This window comes from Acartia tonsa, chromosome 13 (assembly GCF_053477335.1).
Source record: "Acartia tonsa isolate MP-2025a chromosome 13, ASM5347733v1, whole genome shotgun sequence".
NCBI lineage: Eukaryota > Metazoa > Arthropoda > Copepoda > Calanoida > Acartiidae > Acartia > Acartia tonsa.
Genome location: NC_137272.1, coordinates 33,982,056 through 34,008,357, shown reverse-complemented (window position 1 = coordinate 34,008,357; position 26,302 = coordinate 33,982,056). Strand labels below are relative to the sequence as shown.

General features: G+C 32.5%; 1 protein-coding gene across 2 annotated transcripts in view; it reads left to right on the top strand.

Moving 5' to 3' along the window:
• The window catches only part of LOC145334954 (semaphorin-1A-like), a 197,579-nt gene that overhangs the window by 78,385 nt on the left and 92,892 nt on the right, over nt 1-26,302 (top strand). For both annotated transcript variants that reach the window (XM_080180594.1, XM_080180595.1), the window contains 3 exons: nt 120-223; nt 14,736-14,840; nt 15,768-15,870. In XM_080180594.1, the coding sequence (XP_080036720.1) occupies nt 120-223; nt 14,736-14,840; nt 15,768-15,870 (312 nt within the window). The remainder of the gene's footprint in view (nt 1-119; nt 224-14,735; nt 14,841-15,767; nt 15,871-26,302) is intronic.

The following is a 26,302-nucleotide window of genomic DNA, read 5'->3' as shown; positions in this document are numbered from 1 at the left end:
GTGTTTAATAATTTTGATCTACAGAAGGGGTATTTTTGTTTATCATGATTGGGGACGTAAACCATTTTATCGTTCATTGTCATATCCCTTAATATGAACTCATCCTAATATTATTCTAGGCACTACACGAACAATGGAAGTGGGTATGAGCTTGTGAAACAGTTCAGCGGGAAGGGTTACGCGCCCTACGACCCCCGACACAATTCTACCTCACTCTTTACAGGTAAATAACCTAACTTGTTTGTTGCTGCAACCTTGGGCCAATAAAACAGGAATTAAACCAAATTTTTTTTATTTTCCTATCCGTGGACAACTGTGTTTAAGAGTGGCATGCGGTTGGGAAGGGGTCAACAAGCCCTTTTGTCGTCCCCCTGCTAAATCGCTGTACACGCCACTGCACTGGTTTAAATACATAAATATATATGAAGCAGCTTTTGTGCCTAATTAAAAATGACGTCATACAATACAAATGACCAATGAAAGGCTAGTGTACAATTTATATTTACCAATGATAAAATGTATACCGGCCTATCATTGGTCATTTGTATTGTATAAATTCAATTATAACTTTAATTAGGCACTATAAGCTGCTTCATATACATATGTATACTGAAAACTTTATAAACTATGAAATGTAATTACATATTCTAAATTAGTACAAAAAATGATTATTTTTCATTTCAAAATTGAACATTAAAAATCAACATTGAAAGAGTACAAATGATATTTTTATCAGAAAAAGAGACAAATATTCTTAAAAATTCAATTTAAATTCAAGACAATATGTATATTTTATGGTGGTTAGGTTAGGTTAAATAATGTTAAGTGGGCCCTTCTGGGTTTTAGACAGGGCTATAAAAAACACGGTTTATAAAACCAATAGTTTTTCTTAAAGTTTTTACTTTTAATTGATTTTCACATACTGTAGGCCTAAGCTCACAATGGTCATCACGTACCTAACATAATTTCTGTGGCTAGGTGACTGTTACCCCAGGGAGGCAAGGGTAATAGGAATGACAATTCCACTGGTACCCAAAGTTTAAAAATTATATTAGATGACTGTCTCCCTGATTTTTAATAACCACACAATTTTATGAACATAATAGTTGGCAGATGCAGCCAAATTTTTTTTTCATTTCAACGACAAAAAAGTGTCGTCAAAATACTGCCAAAAATAGTATAAATAATGTCAATAAATACATCCTTGGAACTAATTTAACCCCCCCCCCTCCCACCTCCCTCCCTTATTTTGAAATAAATTGAAATAAAACAAGGGGTAGGTATTTTTTCGTGGTTTTATCTTAGGTTATGGTAGGATAGGTTATATTGGGTAGAAAGTAGCCCCGTAAAGTCAGGGCTCCCCGCAGGTGTTGGTGTTTAATAAAATACCCCCCTTCCCTTTTAGATATTATTTATAATGTAAGGGGGGGTTATGTGGTCGCTAGACACTTTAAGGGAAAGCACCCAAAGTGTTAACACACATTATTTGAAGTATGCTTCTAGTTTTGTCAGTGATTACTATTTTTTACTATTTTTCTAATAATTATTTTTTTAGTTTTGAATAAACACATCCATAACTACAAGCCACAATATGAATTTTGTGAAAAAAATTAAAATCAGTCAGGGTTATGTATTCTGATAAAAAATTTATGGTGATTTTAAACAAAGTGCCAGTTGTTCACGGCACCCCCCCCTCCCCATTCCATTTATTTTTGAAATAAATTGAAAAATGAGAGGGTTAGCATTTCGTTTGTTTGTTTATTCATTTTAGGATGCTGTACGTATTGGTGCAAAAAATAGGGGACAATTTTTAAATTGATTTGACGGGGCTGTTTATTTACGTCACAAGTGAGGGGAAAGAAAAGGGAAGGAGGAAAGAAACCCCCTAGAAAAGAGATGGGGGTATGACGTCACACGCCAAAACAATTTGAAATTTGTCCCCATTTTTTGCACCAATACGTCCAGCATCCATTTTAGGTTAGGTTACACTTGGAAATAGGCAAACCCGCAGGGTAAAGAAGCCGCAGGTATAGGCCTCGCATGGTTAGGACCTCCCCCAACCCCAACCTCTTAAAATCAATAGGCTCTCAGAGGGGAAGTACCATGAAACTTTCGGAGCTCTGCATTTAACCTAACCAAACTATCAAGCATAAATAGTAAAAAGAGGAAATTTATATCAAATATGATTGACCCAATATTCAAAAGACAATATATCCCTCAAGAAAATACTCTATTTCACAATTATCAATTTTCAGAATGCATATCCACAATTTTGAATAAAATCAGGAAGTTTTTGAAATTGAGTGTGGTTGCATTGCTTGTTGCAGGCGGTATTTACTTATTGTTTAAAAAAATATAAACATTGCTTTATTGACAATAACTGTTAAATTTCAGTTTAAATTTACATTCTAAATCCTATATAATTATTAAATTATCAATGATTTAAACTCATGAAAAGTTAAAAGAAATAAAAAAGACTCTCATTTATAGGAAACCTTCTTATAGGATATGGAAGGGTTTGTTATTTTGCATGGAAGTGTATATCCACCCTCCAAAGAGAAATCATCCCTAGAAAAAAAACACTTCCCCCCAAATAAAATTAATCTTGGATCATGGAAAGAAAACAAAGTAGCGGGTTTCGTCGTATTTCACAGTAGCTTTATTTTTTTAAAACCAACAATTATCGTGGTCTCTGACCCCTAATCAGGTTTTCTAGTTGGGTTTTATTTGGCCATTATATGTTGTTTTGCTAATATTAGGTTAGCTGTTGTTTTGTAAGTTAGCCTAATAGGAAGGAGCTAATGGTTTAATAAGACAGCATTTACATAATTTGTGACATATGCTTTGAAAATCATTAATTAATATCCTCAGATTATGGCCATTAGGGAGATCTTAAATGACAGACCTTTTTAAAGTACCTTAAAATATCTGGATATAAAAACTAAATATCTAAACTATTATATTGTTAATTTATCAACAAAAGAGTTGCTTTACCTTAGCTTCTAGCCGTTTAAAAGGTCTTAATGAACAGACATACAGACAAACTGACTACCCCTTTAATTATAAGATGTGTATATAAAATTTGAATACCGTAACTACTAGAGTTGCTTTACTATAGCTTCTAGCCATTTAGGAGGTCTTAAAGAACAGACAGACAGATAAACTTACTTCCCCTTTTATTTTAAGATGTGGTTATAAAATTTAATAATCTGAACTATTAGATTATTAATTTATCACCAAAAGAGTTGCTTTACTTTAGTTTCTAGCCGTGTAGAAGATCTTAAAGAACAGACTACTGCCCCTTAAATTCTAAGATTTGTAAATAAAATTAAAATATCTGATCTATTATATTGTTAATTTATCTTAGTTTCTAGCCATTTAGAAGATCTTAAAGAACAGACAGACAGACAAACTTACTACCCCTTTAACTGTTAATTTATCAAAAAAGAGTTGCTTTACTTTTGTTTCTAGCCATTTAGGAGATCGTAAAGAACATACAGATAGACAAACCTACTACCCCTTACATTCTAAGATTTGTATATAAAATTGAAATATCTGAACTATTAGATTGTTAATTTATCAAAAAAAGAGTTGCTTTACTTTAGTTTCTAGCTGTGTAGAAGATCTTAAAGAACAGACTACTACCCCTTTAATTATGCTATGTATAAAATTTAAATATCTGAACTGGATTGTTGTTACCTTATCATCAAATAAGTCACTCAAGCCTAGCCACTCTAGTCACTTTGGTACCACAGGATAAAAATTGTGCAAAAATAGTTTTATAGTCTGTAGGGATTCGCCAATGGCCTTTTAATTGATGCACTTTCCCAATAATTATACACAAAATTACCACTTATTTAGATTAAAATTAGTGGTTGAAATGTTTGAACACTCAATTTAATTAATTATTAATCAAATTCAATAAAAGTCCCCAAAGTTGCTAGGCCAACGAATAAGAAAACGTTATTATAAAACTTTGGGGACTAGTGTAATAAACAGCCCATTGTCCCCCCTCATCCCTGTTTCATAAATTTTGTCCAATTTATAAATCACTGTACGTCTTGCTAAGAGATGGTAGTATTTGCTCGAATGATTTTATGGAATTTTCACTAAATATTTTTTTAAACTCTACCATCTACTACTTTAAATTTTAAAGTCGTTTTAATTCGGAAAAAGGGGAACCTTAGAGTTTAATATAAAAGATTTCTTGGGATGGATTTAGCCTTTTTTGTCATTAAGCTAAATATTAGGAAGATATCAATCTATTTTTTTCTAGTTTACATTAAAATAATTTCTTTGTTGTTGACAATCACAGCTTGCTTTAAGACATTAACCCTTTACAGTCGGGCCCCTAGCCGCACCTTAATCGGTCGGGGGGGGGGGGAGGGGGCGTTCAACGCCCCCCCTTATTATCTCAGTTCCTATTAGAGCTAGAGGGCTAAATTTTTTTGTGCAAGTCCCCTGTTTGATAAAGAATTTCCGACCTTTTATAGGTCTAAGTCAATTTTCGCTTCCTTCACCCTTTTATTTAACAACCTTTGTTTTTAGGTCTTTTTTTACATAAAAATTTCAAACGGCTGTATTTTTCTTATTTTTGAAGCTAGTAGAAAATTTTTTTTCCAGAAAATGTTTATCTTTATGTAAATTTTACATTAGAAATATCAAAATATAAATTTCAGCGGCTGCAGCTGTACTTGGCAGCTGCCACGGCGGTCGGCGGGAAAACGGCGGCGGATCTTCATGAAATTTTAATACATTTTGTAGACATGTCAGAAAAGCTTAAGTTTAAAATTTGAAGTCTCTAAGTAAAAAATTGCGGCCACAGGAGCCTTTTAAAGATTTCTGGAGACCTGGAGGATCAGGACCTGCAGGATCATACCTGGAACCTGAAAGTGACTTGAACACCTGTATTTCATATAAGGATGTACTGCTAGAGGATTTTTTAGTAATTTGGTATGATAAAATGCTTTGTTTTAGTCAAAAAAAATATTTTTGCTCTTTACCTGGATGACCCTGCCAGGTTTGCTGGCATCCTGTGCCCGCCAGGATGGAGATATTCAAAAAATTTCAACTCTCAGTTATGTGTCATACCCATACTTAAAAAGTCAAGCAGTTTGGGCTCTTTATCTTTCACACACACAAAATGAGATAGAAAAACCGGATGGGGGGGGGGCGTTCAACGCCCCCCCCCCCCCCCCGACCGTTAAGGGTTAAGAGAACCTAGTAATAGTGTCTTAACTTTTTATCTTTGTGACGTAACAAAAATCCATCTCTTTTTTAGGGGTTTCCTTTCCCACCTTCCCTCTCATCCTTCAATTTTTGTTACGTCACAAAGATAAAAAGTTAGACACTATTACTAGGTTCCATTAAGCTGTCAAAATCCAATAATTTTGTCGCAACAATAATGCTATTAGCTATACGAACAAAAATATTGGTTTTTTTTATGAAATTAAGTAGAAATCAAATTATTTTCAAATGAAGGTTAAGAAAATATATATTTAACTGATTTTTTACCCTTTTATAATCTATTTGCCTGAAATTTTACTGTTTAATACTCTACTATCCTATTTTCAAGAAAGTATGTATAGTTTATTATTGCTGCGCTAATTATGAAAATACTTTTCCTTGTGTTAGAAAAATATCTGGAAAGGATTTTTAAAACCTTGATCGAATTTTCTAAAGTGTTATTTTTAGTATGTTAATCTATTAGTGAAATAGAGATTGAGTCCAAAATGAGAAGAAGGATCTTGGTGATCTTTCTTCAATTTGTTTATTACACTAAGTTTTATGATAATGTTTTCTTATTCTTTGGCTTAACTACTTATGGGACTTTAATCTAATTTAGATTTTTTGGTTCATTAAGTTGAATGTTCAAGTGTTTCAAGCCCTTATTGCAATCAACATAAGGGGCATATTTTTTTATATTATCATTGGGGATGTACATAATTTTATCGGCCATCTTAACCCTTGTCGAATGCTCCCCCCCCCTTATTTTCCCATGGGAATTCCTAATACTGCAGTGCCTATAAAGGGAGTGCCCTAAAACTGCGGGGCTACGCAGTGTCCTATATAACCTAACCTATCCTGTCCTAAACTAACAAACAAACAACCATAAAACTGTTCCCCCTTTATATAAAACTATAAGATACATGAATTTTCAATATGGCTCAGAACCAGTTATAATCCAAGGGAAATAAATCGAAGCTATTGCATTGAGGGAAATAGCTTTTTTTTGGTATTTTCGACATGATCCCCCCAAAAACATTGTATGTCCTGATCTACTATTAAGGTATACGCCCACTACTTGTATAAAATACTAAAGTCATCCATCTAATTTCAATTAAATTAAGGTCGACCTCCCTATTAGCCCTCGTTCCTCTTACTATATCAACATACTTTTTTTTCTGCTACTTGAAGAAATAATATTATATTTACTATTTATGTCTTAAGATTTAATCTAATAAATATTCTGTTCTAACGGCTATGCTTTTAACTTTTAACTTCTTGTAAAATAGCCCAAAACCATCCATAAACTTGAATTTAAACACAAAAAAAGCCTAAAACCGTCCCGAGGCTAAACCTACCTGAAGCTCCTTTATAAATTGAAAAGGTTCTCATTTTGTGAGATCTTAGTGGACAACCAAAAACTTAATACTTTATATAATAGGGTAATACTGCCTAATTTCAACCATATTTGTTTATTTAATAATAAAAATTTTAGAGTACCTTCGCTTCCAAAAGGTCAAATTTTTAAGTCAATAATTTAGAATTAAATTAGATGTATTTTTGTATTTTTTGGTAAATTATATACAAAATGAAATTACTTACTTGAATATTTTTAAATTCTTAGAAACATTAGAGATTTTTTTCATTTCTAAAAAATGTCTGTAAAAATATTGAAATAATTGTTTTGTTTTTCATCTGATATGTTGTCTGTTATTTAAATGCTACTGTAGAATATGCAGGGATCTTAAGGGATAAGACAATTGATTATAATTAAAATTATTGCTGAAAACTTTGGCACTACTAGCTTCTACAACTAATGAGAGAAAGCGTTTATAAAAACTTTGGGGACTAGCATAATTTACAGTTCAATGCCCCCTCCCAGGCTCCTTATCTATTTGAATATTTGCCTAAAAATTGTAAAAAAATTATGTACATCCCCAATGATGCCACACAAAATTACCCCTTCTGCAAATTAAAATTAGTGGTTGAAACGTTTCAAAAATGAACTTTAAGAATAAACCAATCAATATTCACTAAAGTCCCCAAAGTTGTTAAGCCAACGAATAAGAAAACGTTATTATTAAACTTTGGAGACTAGTGTAATAAACAGCCTATTATCCCCTCCCTCTCTGCATAATTGTCCTTGGTTTAATTCTTTTAATTGAATGTATATTTGATTTCTGGTTTCAGCTGTAAGAGGAAATTTATGTTTACAAGAAAGAAATCTGTCGTAATACCTTGAATTGACGTTTCTTTAAAAACTCTAAAAATTGAAAACAGCAAAAAAACTTGTAGACAATATGCAGGACCATTTTTCTTCAATTAATGCATTTATACTGACCCTTTAATTGCGCGACCTTTGCCTGGAAGTTCTACCTATCTATGAATGTTAATTGAAATGATTTTTTCAGTATGGCTTAGAATCCGATTAATATCCGCTGAATTAGAACCGGTTCTCAGAAATACTGACAAATCAAGTATAGCATAGTTATTTATCGTATTATAGACATTTTTCCACGAATATTGAAATAAAAATCATAAAATTAACACCAGATGTTCTTTTGCTCTAAAATACTGTATCATGCTTGCTTAGTCCTGAACCTAAAAGAAGCTTCACTATAAAGGAGAACCAAATCGGTTTATTGATTTTCGATATTCTTAACAGTTATTTTTGCTAGTTTTCTGTTTCTGTTTGTTTGTATGGATGTAATTGTATAAATTTTTAGGAGTGCCTCGCCTCTATGTGAGATAATCTTAAGTGCTTTAAGTCCATTAGAAAATATAAGATTGATGGGTTAACAATTGCTTCGCCCCTAGCCTCTAGGGGCTTTTCCCCAAGAGGTAATAAAAAAAAGTACCTCTGGTGCTGCGACCACTACATTTTAAATTGCCTAAAAAAATAGGGGGGGGGGGTGGGATTTTTTAGTTTTTTGGGGAGCTGTGGGTGTCCTACCCCTTAAGAAAATAGCCTAAAACAATCACATTACAAGAAGGTATATTCCCTGAAGAGTAGAATTCAATCGTTAAAATAAATAAACTAGCTTACTACTTTTTATAATAGGATATTTAATACATAAATGACACTCTAACTAAACTTTGATTTTTATTGATGAGTCATTTTAGAGATGTTTAGCATCATACAGACGAACAGAGGTTGTTTTAGCCCCGAAGGCATGGGCTAAAAAAAACTGGTTTTAATCTTATGGTTGTACATTTTTATAATCGTAGAAAGCTGGATATAATACGATGCTATACATAATTTTTTAGTAAGGATGAGAACCGGTTCTTGAACACTGGATATTTATCGGTTTCGAATGAATACTAGAAACAATATTGAAGCACTCGTATTGTATACCCCATAGATCCACACACAAAAAGTGTGTATAGCCCACATTTCCGCACACACAAAGATGTGAGGATTTTAAATATTTCAATGGATTAAAAACGAGAAATTCTCTGGGAGGGAGGGGACATAGATCGACATCCCTTTTTTCCCCGAAATATTTACCATATTCTAAACTTATTGGAGACAAAATTTGAGGAAGAAATAATTTATATTTCATTATCATGTCCTTGAATCCCTGTGAAATGCCTCAAAATTTATTTGCAAAATTTTCACCTGTTTGCTAGGAATGGAGAGATAGGACAACAAAATATAGTATTATCTTACCATCTAATTATTTTAATCAAAACAAAAATAGCAAAAGTTGTAGGTAACCTAATCGCCATAGACATCTCCATCCCTATCTTTACTTTAATCATAGATATTTTAACATGACAAAAAAAAGTTTGTTTTTATGTGAACAATTCATTTAATAAACAAATATTAAAAAATGTATATTCAAATTATCCAAGATAGATCTAGTAGTTTCGATATATCACGGGGCTACATGACCCCCCCTTCCGAAATAGAGTTCAAAGAACAAACTCTCTGACTTATAAGTTGAACTTTTTTTAGAGTGTTTTTTAGTGAATGTGTTTTTGCTTCAAGTTTACGTAACACGTTGTAAACATCATAAATATCTCATTTTAAAACAAAAATATCTAAATTTATCGTTTTTATGTTTCAGTTTTAGAATTTTTGGTAGCGCAGCTACTTAAAAAGATAAAAGACAATTGGCTGTTTATTATTAATTGCTCCAAAGTTTATAATTACGTTTCCTTAACGTTGGCTTAACGACTTTGGGGACTTTTATTTAACTTTCATGGGTCATTCAATTGAGTGTCCTAACGTTTCAACCATTTACTGTAATCTACAGAAGGGGTAATTTTATGTATCATCATTGGGGATGTTCATCAATTTATTGGACATTGTATTATCCCTTTAGATCCTTTAAAAATAATGAAAACCTTAATAATCGTTCTCAAAATTGCCGATTTCATTTTAAAAACATTCAATCAAAGTACCCAAAGTTTGAAGTCAACGATGAGAGATTTTTGTTGATAAAACTGAGTACCATATTAAATTACAATCCTATGTCCCCCGGCCCCCCTTCCCTGGACGTGTATATATCTAAATATTTTTGCTGAGATAGACTTTTCCAATTCAGACGAAGACCAAACTGCATTACTTTTGCACCACTTTTGACGTCATATTCTTTCCCACTTCTCCTCCTCTCATCTTCAAGAAGAGAGAGATGGGACAATGGGCTAGTTATTACATTAGTCCCCAATGTTTTATAATAACGTTTTCTGAACAACTTTAGAGACTTTTATTTAATTTTGATTGGTTGATTAAGTAAGTTAAGTTTTCAAACATTATGACCAATTTGTGTATCATCATTGGGAATATATATCAATTTATCCGTCATTGTCTTATCCTTTTAGATCCCTGGGTGCTAAGTTAATATTGTTAGTGTTACAGCTACTCAATATTGTTATCAGCAAATACATACGAACAAAACATATTTATATAGTAGCTGCGATCCAAGAGATACATATTAAAATTTATGTTTGTTCTTATTTGTATAATTCAAGTGCCATATGGTTGTTAGACGGTACCATAAAGAATCTGAATTTGATTTTGTAGTAGTGGCTTTTTATAGTGTCAAGTAGTATGGCCTAAAAACTTCCCTGGTCAATACTAACTGACCTGAAATTTTTAGCTGTTTTTAACCTTTTAAAATTCTAGAGAGGGAGGGGATATTGGAAAGTAAATTTTTCTGGTACCAAAAGATTTGTAGAAAAGTTCTTCTTATGCGTGTCTTTAAATTTTGTTACTTTTATTAAATACTAGCGGCTACGCCCCTAGAGACCTCTAGGGGAACTTGAAGTCTCTACAAATATTTAATATTGGGATGGTTGTTTAACCCTCTTTCAAAATAGTTATAAACCTTCTCAGAACCTATGAGAAACTATCCTGTTAAGGAGAACCCGACCGGTTCAGCGGTTGCGAGATCCTTCGGTACAAACAAACAAACAGACATCCTGTTACTTTATTGTATTAAATATTGATTGGGTATCAAAACTTTTCCACAATCAATTTCAATCTACAGGATGGGTAATTTTGATTAGCATCATTGGAGATGTACTTCAATTTTTTTACCTTTGCTTTTCCCGTAAGATCTCTCGTCTGTCATACCGTTTTTTGAGCTTCGCTTTTATGGATGTTGTCATTATCAAAAATCGATATTCATATTGCAACACTCTAATGGTCATACGCGGATTTTTTAGAACAATTTAGTACCCTAATATAACACTATACTTAATGATTGAGCTAGCCTTAAACTCTACTGTCGTACTGTTGTTACTTAAAACCTAAGGAACAGCTTAGTAGCAGTCATATAGAGTTGGAAATTATTTTTTCCTTATTTTGCATTGTTATTTAAAAAGGACTGTATATTTAAAATAATTTAAAAGACATATATTTCCTCAAAAACTTTAATTTTATTATTTATTGTTTGTTCTAAAACTTTCAACCAATTATTCTTCAGAATACAAACAACTTGCTGAACTGGATAAGAAAAAAGTAAGACGTATAGACCTTTTATGACAGAAATTAAGGTCATAACAATTGCAACTGCGGTAGCCCTAAGTATACAATTAGTCGTTGAGTTGCTACTCTATAATTAGTGTCTGAATGTATGTCCATATGTTCATATTCATAATGATTATGAAATAAGAGTAAAACACTAGACGGGGAAGGGGTTAAATAACTGTATGTGCTCTTTCCGAGGACCCTGTGCCCCATTTCAATTGGGTCTTTGAAAATCAACCAATAATGCTGGGAATATTAAAAACAGCCAATTTGCTAAATAAGACCAGAAAGCAATTTGTAAGCAGACGAAAAAGGTCCTTTACAGGGGGATCCAAGTTGTTTGGATTATACATCTATACTATAGATTTATTATTTTGAAGCAAAATAGATAGTAGGACGAACAAAAGCATACAATAACAAGAGACAGAAAGACATTCAGTTTGTAGAAAACCTAGATAGACAGACACAAACTTCCTATTACTTTATGCTTTGAAAAATGTTATTGGATATTATTATCATTGTTTTTCCCGAGATTTTTTGTTTCATTGCAAATTGTTGTTGATTGTTTTAGCTGATTTAAAAGTTTTTTTTCTTAAAATTATTTTAATTCAGTATTAAAATTCATTTGAAAGGTTGTATGCTGTCCTAAAAAGGCAGTGTTTTAAATATAAATAAAACAAGTTTTAAAATCAGCTTATAATTAACAAAAAAAATCTTCAAAATCATTCATTAAAAATGGAAAACCCTTAAATAGAAATCTTAAAAACTAGATTTGATAAAGAATAAAAAAGGGTGTTCATCTATTTAAAGATAAAACAATAAATAGCAATTTTTAGTGAGTTTAAAAAAAAATACCAAATTGTTTTTAAAGCTTAACAATTATTGGACGTTATCGTTCTTACCAATAAATATAAAAAAATGTAATTTTTTTTCATAAATATTTTTTTAAAAACACCAAAAATTAATTTCTTTTCAGTTCGACGACTTTTTGAAGCCATTAGTATTCTATCTTAGAGTGGGAGGAAAAAACATATCTATTCATACTTTTTAACTACTTCAAAATAAACAGCCAGAAAAATCATCAAAAATATTATGACAAAAATCCGCTAATTTAGACTAAAAAAAGGTTAATTCTAATTTAGATTTTATATAATCACTTTTTTTTATAACTAAACAAGGCTGTCAAAATCTATCAAAGCGAAGCTCTAAAACGATAGTACAAACGAACATTAACACTTGTTAAATAAATTTTTGTTCAATACCTAACTATCAACAATAAACTTATTTTAATCCTTGTATAACTGCGCTGCATATTGTATCAATTGTCCTTGGTAAAATTAGATCAATTTAAAATTGTATTTTTTACAGCTTCACTACTTTTGGGAAAAAAATACCCAGCTAAATTGTTTGAATATACATATTTGACTATCTAAAAAAGGATGAAACACGAAAAATTAAGAAAAAAATGAATAACCAAGAACAAGAACATTTATGTATATGATTGGCGAAGCTCAGCCAAACAAACGGGATGAAAATTTGAAATGAATCTTTTTAAAAATTCAAGAAGCATATCTCATTTAAAGGAAATACGCCTGCCCATTGCGTAAGGGAAATATATTAGGGATCTAAATGGATAACACAATGGCCGATAAATTGATGTACATCCCAAAAGATTACCCCTTCTGTAGATTATAATTAGTGGATGAAACATTTGGGCACTAAACTTAATGAACCAACCAATAAAAATTCAAAGTTCCCAAAGTTGTTGAGCAAACGAATAAGAAAACGTTATTATAAACTTGGGGGACTAGTGTAAAATACAAACAGACGGACAAACAATTAGAATCATAGAGTAACTCCAAATAAAAAAAATGAATAACAACAAAAATGTCTTAATTTTTATGGGTAGAAATTATGTAGAACATGGCCGACAATACTACAAGGTTAAGCAGAGATAGAGAGAGAGAGAGAGAGAGAGAGAGAGAGAGAGAGAGAGAGAGAGAGAGAGGGGACAATGGACTGATAATACACACTAGTCCCCAAAGTTTTATAATAACGTATTCTTATTCGTTAGCTTAACAACTTTGGAAACTTAGTGAATTTTGATTGGTTTGTTTATTAAGTTAAGTTTTCAAAAGTTTCAACCACAAATTTTAATATACAAAAGGGGCAATTTTGTGTATCATCATTAGGGTTGTACATCAATTTATTGGCCATTGTCTTATCCCTTTAGATTCCTGAAGGTTAAGGTTGGAGAAATCTTGTACAAAAAAAATCATTTAAATATAAAAATTAATTCACAAGCTAAAAACATGGTTCCACCCTTGTCTTATATTATTCGTGTTTAACTTAAGAGCTGATATTATATCGACATAAGACTAAAATCATGATGTTTGTAATTTAGATATTTGATGGGGGTATAGGTTTCTGTAAGTATGAAACCTAGGTTAGAAATAAAATCAGTATAATAAAATTAATTGTTATTTCTCGCATCGTATTATAAACCGAATGTTCAATTAAAAGATTTTTTTGCCCCGAGGTGCTGAAGGCACGGGCTAAAAAAACTGGTCTTAATGGTTCCACGACAAACGTAAGAGTCCCAAACGTCAGAGTGGAAAAACATCAGAGTGGACAAACGCAAGAGTCTCAAACGTCAGAGTGGGACAAACGTCAGAGTGGGACAAACGTCAGAGTGGACAAACGCAGGATTTTTGGGACAAACGTCAGAGTGGACATTTTATAAGTAAAACGTATGAGTCTCGATTTTATAATCATTAAAGCGCTGCGGCTAGGTAGGCCAGGGTGCTGAGTGCTGCAGCCAGAGTCATTTTCTTTATGATTAGGTTAGGTTAGGTTATAGGCTAGGGGGCCGAGCGCCCGCGGCTAGGCAGGCTAGGGGGCCGAGCGCTGCGGCTAGGTAGGCCAGGGTGCTGAGTGCTGCAGCCAGAGTCATTTTCTTTATGATTAGGTTAGGTTAGGTTATAGGCTAGGGGGCCGAGCGCCCGCGGCTAGGCATGCTAGGGGGCCTAACTGTCTATTTTTTGTCATATAATTAAAATAGCATAGACTCTGATGTTTTACTTAAGCAATGTCCACTCTGACGTTTGTCCCACTCTGACGTTTGTCCCACTCTGACGTTTGGGACTCTTGCGTTTGGGACTCTTGCGTTTGGGACTCTTGCGTTTGTCCACTCTGACGTTTGGGACTCTTACGTTTGGGGTAGGACCGTCTTAATCTTATGATTTTATATTTGTAGAAATCTGGATATAATACGATGCTAGACATAGTTTTTTCGTATGGATGAGAACCGGTTCCTATCCACCGGATTCGAATGAATACGAGAAAATACGCTATCTTATTCGTTGTATCAAACAGTTCTTTTGTTGTATTCGACTGGTTGATTATAAACTAGAAGCGTCTAAACTTTACAACAAAATGAGTAATATTGTTTACCATAATTAAGATTGTATATCAATTCATTGTCCATTGTCTTATCCCTTAAGATCCTTAATGATCCCATAATTTATTTTAGATGGAGACCTATACGCTGCCACCGTATCTGATTTTTCTGGGACAGATTCACTGATCATCAAAAATCTTCTCAGGACTGAACAATACGATTATAAACATTTAAATGGTAAGTTGTTTTTAAAAGCGAAGCTTTTCTATAATTAGGGTAGGTCCGTACGTCCGAGATAGATAGCTTTTATTCGTTAATTTAGGCATGTTAGAATAGTCCTATCGATTTCAAACTTTGCATGATGATTCCTGTAGTAGTTAGGTACGATTTAGAAAGCGTAGCAACTCTATAATCATTACCAGAATGTCCGTATGTTCATTTTAAACATGTTGATTTTTCTACTTTTTAACAACAAATTTTTATGAGATCTAATTATCCGATTGATCTGATTTTTGGTATATTGATTCCTGGGACAACAAAGAACAATATTATAAGCGAAGAAACTCTACAATCAAGCCCTAAAAATGTAAGTATGTCCATAAACATTATCCTGTATCAATCAGTTTTTCAACAAATTTACTTACAATTTTGCTTCAACTCTTATACTTTTATATTCTGATTATTCAGTTTAGACACTATACAAGTGTTAATGTCCGTTTGTCCTACCGTTTCAGTGCTTCGCTTTTATGGATGTTGTCATCCTTGTTTTCTTATTACCCAGGAGGGAGGGGACATTAAACTGTAGATTATATTAGTAATCACGATATAACATTGGTTGGCTTACGTTTTTTCACTGTTTTTCTTTTTACCCAAGGGTAGATTACACTGGTACCCAAAGTTTTATATTAAGGATATCTCAATTGGCTGACTTAAAAGTTTGGATGCTCTGATTCAATCTTAATTGGGTTACCTTCAGAGTCCAAACTTTTTGACCATTATTTTTAATCTTCAAAGTGTGCTTTTTCAAAATTTCAAAAATGATCCAGATGTAATATGAGGGAAACCGCCAAATCTTTTACTAAAAATGCAAAGAAAAATGCTACCTTTTGAGCATTTTCAACATTAGGACTTAAACTTTTGTTAATTATTTTTTATTTCTTTCAGCGCCTGATTTTGTGAGCAGTTTAGAGGACGGAGAATTTGTCTATTTTTTCTTCCGCGAGGCGGCGGTAGAGAACATCAACTGTGGAAAATCTATCTTTTCAAGGTAAGAGATTAATAAAAAGATATGTCGAATCATGGAAAGAAACAAAGTAGCGTGTTTCGTAGTATTTTTACAGTAGCTATTCTAATATTTCTAGCACCTGTGAGGGGCTCTAACTATGAATGACCATTTAGTAACCTTACGGGCAATCATCAAAATTTACCTTACCTAGAATAACCATCAAACGCTACTGTGAAAATACTACAAAATTCCCTACTTTGTTATCTTTCCATGATCCAAAAAGTCATTGCAGCCTTAATTATTAATCGTCTCAAAGAAATTTAGTTTCATATATTTAGAATTTAGAGGGAGGAATGTTCTTTTATATTTAAAAATAGAACAGCATAAAAAAATTTCGTGCTTATTGTGAAGCTTAAATTGAGAAGTTAATTGGTTCAGTGGTTAGCGAAGTTTAGTTGGACAAAGTAAAAAAAACTTTATATGTACAATAGTATAAACTTGATCATTTATAGACAAAGGGCAAAATAGTTTTCATACATGAAAAATCCCCCCATCTAAAATTGCCTGTTAAAATCCAATTCTAGAATCAATAAGTTTTTTATTTAACTAATCTAAACATGAGCAGAATATTAATAATAATACTGGCGTAAGGCAAAAAGTAATCTTCCAAAAAAAAATAAAATAACAATAATATGTTATACAGTATATATTTCTATAGTATATCTATTTATCGCCTCGTATTATAAACAGCTTTCCGCGGATATTAAAATAAAACATTATTTAGTCCAGTTTGGTTATCCCCAAGGGGCCGGAGGCCCAAGCAAGCAATACTCGATTTTTATAATAATATTCATTGAAAAGATTGTCTGTAATAGATGCTATACATGATTTTTCAAGACCATACTGGAGTAGTTATTGTGTTAAAGAGTAAAGACTATCAAAAGGAAGGAAACGCCTAATTATAAAGTAGTTGCGCTACAAAAAAAGAAGTGTTATCTTAGATCTAGTTTTAATATGAATTCTAATTATAGAATAACTTGATGTTGAGCATACAAACTATGCGGTCACAAGGATCTAAAGGGATAAGACAATGGCCGATAAATTAATGTACATCCCCAATGACACACTAAATTATACCTTCTGTACATTAAAACTAGTGGTTAAAAACACTCAACTTAATGAGTGAGCCAATCAAAATCAACTAAAGTCCCCAAAGTTGTTAAGCCAACGAATAAGAAAACGTTGAACAAGACTTTGTGGACTGGTGTAATAAACAGTCTAATGTCCCCTCTCTCTCTCTCTCTCTCTCTCTCTCTCTCTCTCTCTCTCTCTCTCTCTCTCTCTCTCTCTCTCTCTCTCTCTCTCTCTCTCTCTCTCTCTCTCTCTCTCTCTCTCTCTCTCTCTCTCTCTCTCTCTCTCTTTCTCTCTCTCTCTCTCTCTCTCTCTCTCTCTCTCTCTCTCTCTCTCTCTCTCTCTCTCTCTCTCTCTCTCTCTCTCTCTCTCTATGTACTTTGATACATTGAGTAGAACAATTTTAATTTGAACATGGTGTAATTGTAATTCAATTCAATGAAAGTCGGTATTATTTAACAAATTGGAGTGAGGCATTTGAGTCTATGACTGTGCACTTGATCCATTCCAGTTTTGGACTTGGTCAACAAATCAGTCTGGAACTAACCGCTCACAATTCAATTGTTCTCAAAGTTTTTAAGGTAATGAATATGATGACTTGTTAAGAAAATTTGGGCCTAGAAAAATTAAAAGTCCAATGTTCCCGCCCTCCCTGACACAAGTAAAGAAAAGCAGAAAGAGAGAGAGTGGACATTGGGCTGCTAATTACACTAGTCCCCAAAGTTTTATAATATCGTTTTCTTATTCGTTGGCTTGAAAACTTTGGGGACTTTAGTAAAATACAACGTTAGTGGACACAGGAATGTAGGGGACGCTGGATGTTTATGATCTTTGGGGATGTACATTAATCGTCTATTGTCTTATCCCTTAAAACCCCTGAGTGGAAATTACTTAAGTATTACTTAAACCTTTGTTTGATATAAAAAGCCAGCATGTGTTTGGACCATTAGGAATCTAGCCAGGGATAGCACAACGCATGAAATAACCCCCCCCCCCCCCAGCAGCCTTAAATTTGTATAATAATAAATTATTATTGGTGGCAACGCAGTTTTTTTTTGGGTGCCAAATCCCCAGGAACTTGAGGGATAAGACCATGGCCATAAATTAATGTACATACCCAATGATGATCCACAAAATTAACTCCATCTGTAGACTAAAATTAGAGGTTGCAACGTTTGAACACCCAATTTAATAAACCAACCATTCAAAATTCAGTAAAAGTCCCCAAAGTTGGTAAGCCAACGAATAAGAAAACATTATTATAAAAGTTTTAGGACTAGTGTAATAAACAGTCTAATGTCCCCTTCCTCCCTGTTATAGGGATAGTACAATGCAATGGAAGAAATATTATCCCCAACCCCCTCCATAAATTTTGATATATTGTTTCTTTGTGGATATAAAATTATTATTGGTGGCAACGCAGTTCTTTTTGGCGCTAAATCCCCAGAAACTTAAGAGATAAGACAATGGACGATAAATTAATATACATATCCCATGATGATAATAAAAATCACCCATTTTGTTGATTGAATTTATTTAATAAGTTTAGACACTTCTAGTTTTTACCAACCAATTAAGATTTATTAAGAGTAACCAACTAAGAGGAACCAACATAATTAGCCAAGAAATGAGATGGTAAATTTATTGGTCAAATAAAACTAAATCACAGAAGTTCCTTTAAAATCTTCTTTTATTACGAAATTTTGTAACGATTACTCCTTTAATAATTTCTCATGGGGAGGGAAAGGTTTTCTGAGAAAAAATAATCCTTATCATAAAAGTGGCATAATTTGTGTGGCACTCTGTGTGTGTGTACCGAAGGATCTCGCTAACCATATTGAATCGATATGGTTCTCATTTACAGGATAGCTTCCAATAGGTCACGTGAAGGTTTATAACCACTTTTGGGGAGGAATATGTCGGACTTACGTTCATGTTAGAAACATGAAACACTGCGGAAGTGAATTCACACCGATATTTCTTGCCTTTATGAAAAGGTAATGCGACATGGTAGAAATCTTTATTGTTACAATTTTTCATGCTTAGCAATTAGAATTAACTGTGTAGACTAGCGCAGTGCAATGGGACGAACTTTTAGACCTTTTGTCGCCAATTTCAAAGGTTTATGTGTCTTACTTATAAAGAAATGGTCTTAATTGACTTTCAATCAACATAACTTAAAATACTGACGTTATAATTACAGTTCTATGTTGATATGATAACATCTAAAGGTTTGGATCATGGAAAGAAAACGAAGTTTCGGGTTTCATTGTATTTTCACAGTAACTTTTCTCCTATTTTTTGCCCCTGTGGGGGGCTCTAACCATGTAGGGCATATTTCTTAACCCTGCGGGACAATAATTCACATTTACCTAACCTAACCTAAAAAAACCTGTGAAATCTACTGTGAAAATACCACGTATGCCGTTACTTTGTCTTATTTCCATGATCCTAAAATTCTAATGAAGGATTAATTATTTTTCATTATTATATACTTGTATACCTAGCTAAATCAAAGTTATAGAATGCTTTGGCCAATGAACAGGCCTAACTTATTACCAATATAAATTAACAACTTCTATTCAAAGGTTATGCAATCAAATTTGTCTATTATTATTAACTCTATTTCTTTACTTTTCTTTTCCTTTTATATTTTGTAAATTATCTTTAATAGTTTATCCTTTTCCTCTTTCTCTCTCTCTATCTAGCTATCTATTTATCTATCTATCTCCTCCCACTATCTCTCTATCTCTCTCTCTTTCTCTCTCTCTCTCTCTCTCTCTCTCTCTCTTTCTTTCTCCCACATTCAATTCCTCTCTCTCTCCCTCTCTCTCTATCTATCTATTTATTTATCTATCTCTTCCCACTATATCTCTTCCTCTCTTTCTCTCCATCTCTCTCTCTCTCTCTCTCTCTCTCTCTCTCTCGCTCTCTCTCTCTCTCTCTCTCTCTCTCTCTCTCTCTCTCTCTCTCTCTCTCTCTCTCTCTCTCTATCTCTCTCTCTCTCTCTCTCTCTCTCTCTCTCTCTCTTCTCTCTCTTCTCTCTCTCTCTTCTCTCTCTCTCTTCTCTCTTTCTTTTTTAAAGATGTCCTTTTATTTTCTCTATAACTAGCGGTTACGCCCCTAGAGGCCTCTAGTGGCACTTTAAATGTTTTTGTTTGTTAAAGTTAATTTTTTATGTACGATACCACCTTATTTGACGCTGAAGTCTCCCAGATTTTAAGAAAATTTTCAATTTTTTTGTCATTTCTTTTGGGAGGGTGGTAGTACCCTCCCCCAAAATAGTTAAAAACCTTCCCAGGACATATGAGAATCTACCCTGTTAAGGAGAACCCGATCGGTTTAGCGGTTAGCGAGATCCTTCGGGACACACAGACAGACAGACAGACAGACACACAGACAGAAAAACATCCTGTTACTTTAGTATAAGTATTTCCAATAAATCCTTCATTTAAAAAATTTCTTTCAAAGTTTTAAATTTATTGGCCTGTTGAAATAAAAATTATTAGAAAACAGGAACAATATTTATAAAAAAAACCGCATCTAGAAACTCTTAAAATAGAAAGGTTCTTTGTTTGTGGGTTAAAATGGCAATAATTCCTTAGCCGATTGGGTTTTTGGGTAGCTCCACATAAATCCTAGGATGGTTTTATACCATTTTTAATTTCCCCTTTGAATATATACTAGGGGCAAGTCACTAGTATTCAATATATAAGCTGAAACTAGCTTAAAAGAAGCAAGATTATGATGCCATTTCCTTCGTCCAAAACGGATATTACTCATTACTATGCACAGTTATAACTCATTGACAAAGGTCGTGCAACCAATGGATTATTTTTCATACCTGGAATGTTGGTAGCTTAGGACAACGATTGTATAAATCAATCAAAAGTTTTAGAGTAGCTGCGCTAAAAAAATTAAATTTGCAGCCATATGTGAGAAATGTATTACATTGTATTAAACATCCATCCATACATGTGTTCACATTTTTTTGGACGTTGACATTTTTTTTACCAGTTTTGTACTTCTTACACACCAAGTTTTATAAGTAAATTTTCTTATTAGTTGTCTTAACTTCTGTGACTTTTGTTTGTTCATTAAGTTGAGTGTTCAAACGTTTCAACCTCGAATTCTAATCCACACAATAGGTAAATTTGTGTATCATCATTGGGAATGTACATCATTTTATCGGCCCTGGGAAAAGTCTTCACAAGTACATGTTCTGTTGTATACGAAACTTGAAATAATATGTAAGCGACCATATCATTTTGTAAAAATCTATTGACGTTTTCAAAGAAATTTTAAAGGATTGAGTAATTTCTTTATAAATTTTTACTAAAGCTAACTATGTAGTACTGTATACAGCTTATCTATAACTAAGGATAAGAATAATATATTTTGTCTTAATTGTGACTATTTTAGATCATCACTATGGGACATATACAACTTTGGGTACTTTTATTTTATCTTGAAGTGTCCAAACTTTTCAAGCAATTATTTTTAGCTTTATAGGGCGGTTGATTTGGTTTATCATTACCGTGGATGTATAACAATCAATATCCATCTTATTCCTCAAAATTCATGAAAAAAAAGTTTTAAGGCAAATAAAAAAGATATTTTCCTTACATGGGGAAAATAAAATTTGCCCTTGGAGGATTTTTTTGAACATTTGAAAAAATGGTTCGCATAGATTTCTCTCCTAAAGACTTTAATGGATTTTTTATATCTTTTTAATCATATTCATTCTATATTTTTTATGCTTTAAAATTAATAAAAACATCTACGACTATAACAAAATGCTAAAACCGAAATACATCTTCATGTCTTATAATTGTGTAATTTTGCTTTAAACTGTCGATTACAAATTTCAGATTTTAAACCGTTTTCCTACATACAGCTGTTATGTTAGTTGGGTGAATATTAAGCCATTAATAAATATCATCAACTTATGACCCCAAGACAAAGAGGTTTTTATCAAATGTCTGTTGGAGGTCGAATTGATAGTTTGGAGAAAAAAAACAATTTTGCCTCCAACTTTACTGACAGTATAAAAAAATCATTAATAAGACACAGTTTATTGATATAGTATCTCTCTTTGTACAATTAATTCTGTAATTATTATTTGCTTTGAGGAAAAGTTTAAGGCAAAATGGTTGTTCATTTATAAAAAGATGTTTACAGGAAGGAACAACTACCGTATTCAAAAATATTCAAAATAATTTTGAATGAAAACAGTTATCCCAAAAAAAATATTGAATAACCTTTTTTTTTACCAAATTAGCAATTTTATATTCAATAGACGAAAATTATTTTGTAAATCATGGAAGGAAAGGAACTGAGAATTTAAATCAAATTAATCTATAATATAAGTAGTAAGGTTTTTAGTATGCAAGTTAAGATTTCGATAACTACTGAACAGATTGAGTTTTCCATTTTAGGGGAAGCTTTTTATAGTACCTATTAAAAAATGACGTCATAATTGGTCAATTACAATGTATACTGGCATGCCATTGGTAATTTAGTCTCTGTATTGGCCTGTCATTGGTCATCTTTATTGTATGATGTCATTTGTCATAGGCAGTATAGCTTCAAATGATTTTTGTAATGGTTTTAGGCTATTTTTTCTGCCCTTTCCTACAACTTCGAATACAACGCTACTAGATGCTAGGGGCGAAGCCTCATTTTTTTTTATGATAGAATATTAAAGAAAGTTTTTACTCTTAAGAATAAAAGAAGATTAATTTATCGTTCATTGTCTTATCCCCCGCATCCCTGCAATTATACTATTGAAATATTGTGGCCTTTTATATCAATACAATTTGCTAGTATAAGACAATGGAAGATAAATTAATAATCTCCAAATTATACTGAATGTCTGTCATTAGTGAATATAATTAAAGGGTACATTGCTTTAAACTATTTTTGTAAAAAAGCTAAAATAAAATACAGTGTGTTTTTATTATGAGAACTTTTTTGAAAGCAATTTTACCCCACTTATAGTTATCAGAATTTAATGATTAATGGCTTATTTTCTTCGTTTTTTATAACCATTTATAGAACATCAAAAAAATATTTCAGTTTTTATTAAAAAAGTGCAGAAAAATCTAAAATTCAAAACCTAGGTGTCAACATCTAAAAATGGTTTTAGCGCATTTTTCTCATGCTCGAATCTTCTACCCTTTGCAAGAATGGCTGCAAAACGCTTCAAAGTTGATATACAGAGTTAAAAATTGATACAGATACTTTTGGGGACATGTACTAGAACATATCAAAGTTTGAAGGCCATATCTCAACCAAGGAGGGAGTACTGACCCCCCAAAGTTGACTACTGAAAACCCAATTTTTTTCTTGCAAAGGGTAGAAGATTTGAGCTTAAGAAAAATGCGCTAAAACCATTTTTAGATGTTGACACCCAAGTTTTGAATTTTTGATTTTACTGTACTTTTTAAATAAAAACTGAAATATTTTTTTGATGTTCTATAAATGGTTATAAAAAACGAAGAAAATAAGCCGTTAATCATTAAATTCTGATAACTATAAGTGGGGTAAAATTGCTTTCAAAAAAGTTCTCATAAAAAAAACACACTGTATAAATACTTACTTTGTAGTTATGATTATAGAATTGTTACCCTTTCTAAATTGTACCTAACAATTACATGAATCATCATATCAAGTTTAAAATAGATAGGACATTCTAACATGCCTAAATTAACGATAAGAGCTATTCGTTTCAGATAGACCAAACCTAAAAATAATTGCTATTAAAAGGCAGGGAAAATACTATAGTTGTAAAGTAAGCATTTTTGTTGTAAGATGAATTTTTTGCCAATTCCCTAATACCTATAACCCTGTAGAAATCAAATAAATTTAGGTTTTTATTCAGAGATTTTTGTTATTCAATACTTTGTAATTGTATGAGGGAGAGGGCATTGGTAGATAAATTAATCGTCAATCCCAAAAAATCAATACTTTACAATTGTATGAGGGAAAGGACAATGGCATGGGATGATGAATCTTTCAATACCATTATCTTCTAGTGAGGAAGTGGACATTGGTCTGTTATTTCACTAGTCCCCAAAGTTTTATATTGATGTGTCTTATTCGTTGGCTCAACAGCTTTTGGGACTTTAAGTGAATCTTAATTGGTTGGTTCTTTAAGTTGAGTTTACAAACGCTTCAACCACTAATCGTAAACTATAGGAGGGATAATTTTGTGAATTATAATTGGGGATGTACATCAATTTATTGGCCATTGTTTTATCCCTTTAAATTGGTAAAGGTTTTACATTAATTTAACCATTATAATACATTTCCTTTCTGGGTAAACATTTTTTCTTTCATTGACCTATCATTGTATACCAAAGTTTGCAATAGATTGAAGTAATCTGTCTTAATTCATCATATTATATATTTAGCACAGGGAGAGGGGGGGGGGGGATATTGGCCTGCTAATTACACTGGTACCCAAAGTTTTATAACCACGGTATCTTTTATTTTGGCTTAAAAACTATAGTTGCTTTCACTGAATTTAGAGTTTATTCAAAACTAGAAGTGCCCAAACGTATAAACCATTAATTTTAATCTAAAGAAGGGCCAATCTTCTTTATTTTAATTAGGGATATATTAAATCAATATCCCTTTTTGATCCATGATTTAGTGGGGTTGTTCATTTAATTCCGCAAATGCATTACACTATAAAATCGCTATCGTGCAATGTCTTATCCCTTAAGATCTCTGAACCCAACCAAGGACATTGCGTTCTTATTATTCCTTGCAATAAATTAATTAGTACTTTGCAATTTAACATGATATAAAGTGATACGTTTAGTTAACCCTTACAGATCGGGGGGGGGGGGGGAAGGGCTCCAAGATTGGGCCCGATCTGCAAGGGTTAATAGATTTATCAACTTAGATACTTAAATCAAACACCATCCAACGCAGGAGTCTCAAACTTAGGAGTGGACAAACGCAGGAGTGTTAAAATATTAATTTTATTAAGTATTTCTGTACATATTAGGTTAGGTTAAGATGTGAATGCACAAATAAGCTCTAAGCAGGGGTTATACATTTAAAAAAACCTATAAAATGTTCTAAAATAGGTTAGATTAGGTCAAGTGTCCACTCCTGCGTTTGTCCACTCCGACGTATGGGACTCCTGCGTTTGTCCTAGGACCACTTAAACAATATATAATTTTCTATAGTGAAGATTTATCTTAAGAAATTCAAATACATATAGCGGGCTTACAATATGGATTACATAAAAAGATAACTTCCCTTTTTTCCCAAAATGTGTACACTCCCAAACCAATAATGTGGTCGTATTTCCCTACATAGTACAGAGTGTTCCTATAGGTTATTAGATTAATTGTCATCCATTGTCTTATCACTGATGATGTAAAGGATATATGCCGCTGTGCAAAATAGGTTTTGTCACATTTTACCAGTAATTTCTTGGATAAGAATATGAAATGTGAAATTTTATCAGCCCTGTTATATAAAGTGGCAAGGTTTTTTGTTTGTCCGTTAAGATCTCGGTGCTAACCACTAAATAGATAGCTTTCCATTTAAGGATAGCTTTCCAATTAAGGATAGCTTCATCTAAGTCTTAAGGGTGGTTTTCTATGCTTGAATAAAGGCATGCTTAAGTTTTATAGTTTTATTACTTTTTCAATGATTTCTCATCATTTGTATGTCCCTTAAGACCTCTGAAACGGTTGTCTACTAACGGTTTCTAAAGTTAGTACTGTCTTTTATTTTTTTTTCAAATTCAAAGGGCATAATGAAAAATTTTAAAAAATGCATTTTTTAGAATATTTTGTCTTTTCCTTGTTGTTCTATATGTGGCCTTTGTATATATGAGAACAAAAGGCAGAAAAAGACACAAAAAGGGACTTTTTTTGACATTTTCTGTTTCCAACATTTCCTTTGATAATAAAGAGCGAAGCTTTTTGTATAATTAGGGTCTGTACGTCAGTTCTGAGGAATGCTACTAATTTTCAGGAAATGCATAATTATCAGGGATCTAAAGGGATAAGACAATAAGTGATAAATTGATGTAATCCCCAATGATTATATACAATATTACCCCTTCTGTAAATTACAATTAGTCCCCATAGTTGTTTAGTAAACGAATAAGACGTTATTATAAAACTTTGGGTTCTAGTGTAATAAACAGCCCGTTGTCCCCTGGTAATCTCTGGTAATTATACAGTACGAGAAGAAAACCTTGCTGATAATTTACAGCACCCAGTTTTAGAACCAAAATATTTCACTTCCAAAAATAACTTTTTTACACTTGTGGAAACCTTGTAGACAAAAAAAAACAGAAGTATATGATGTCATT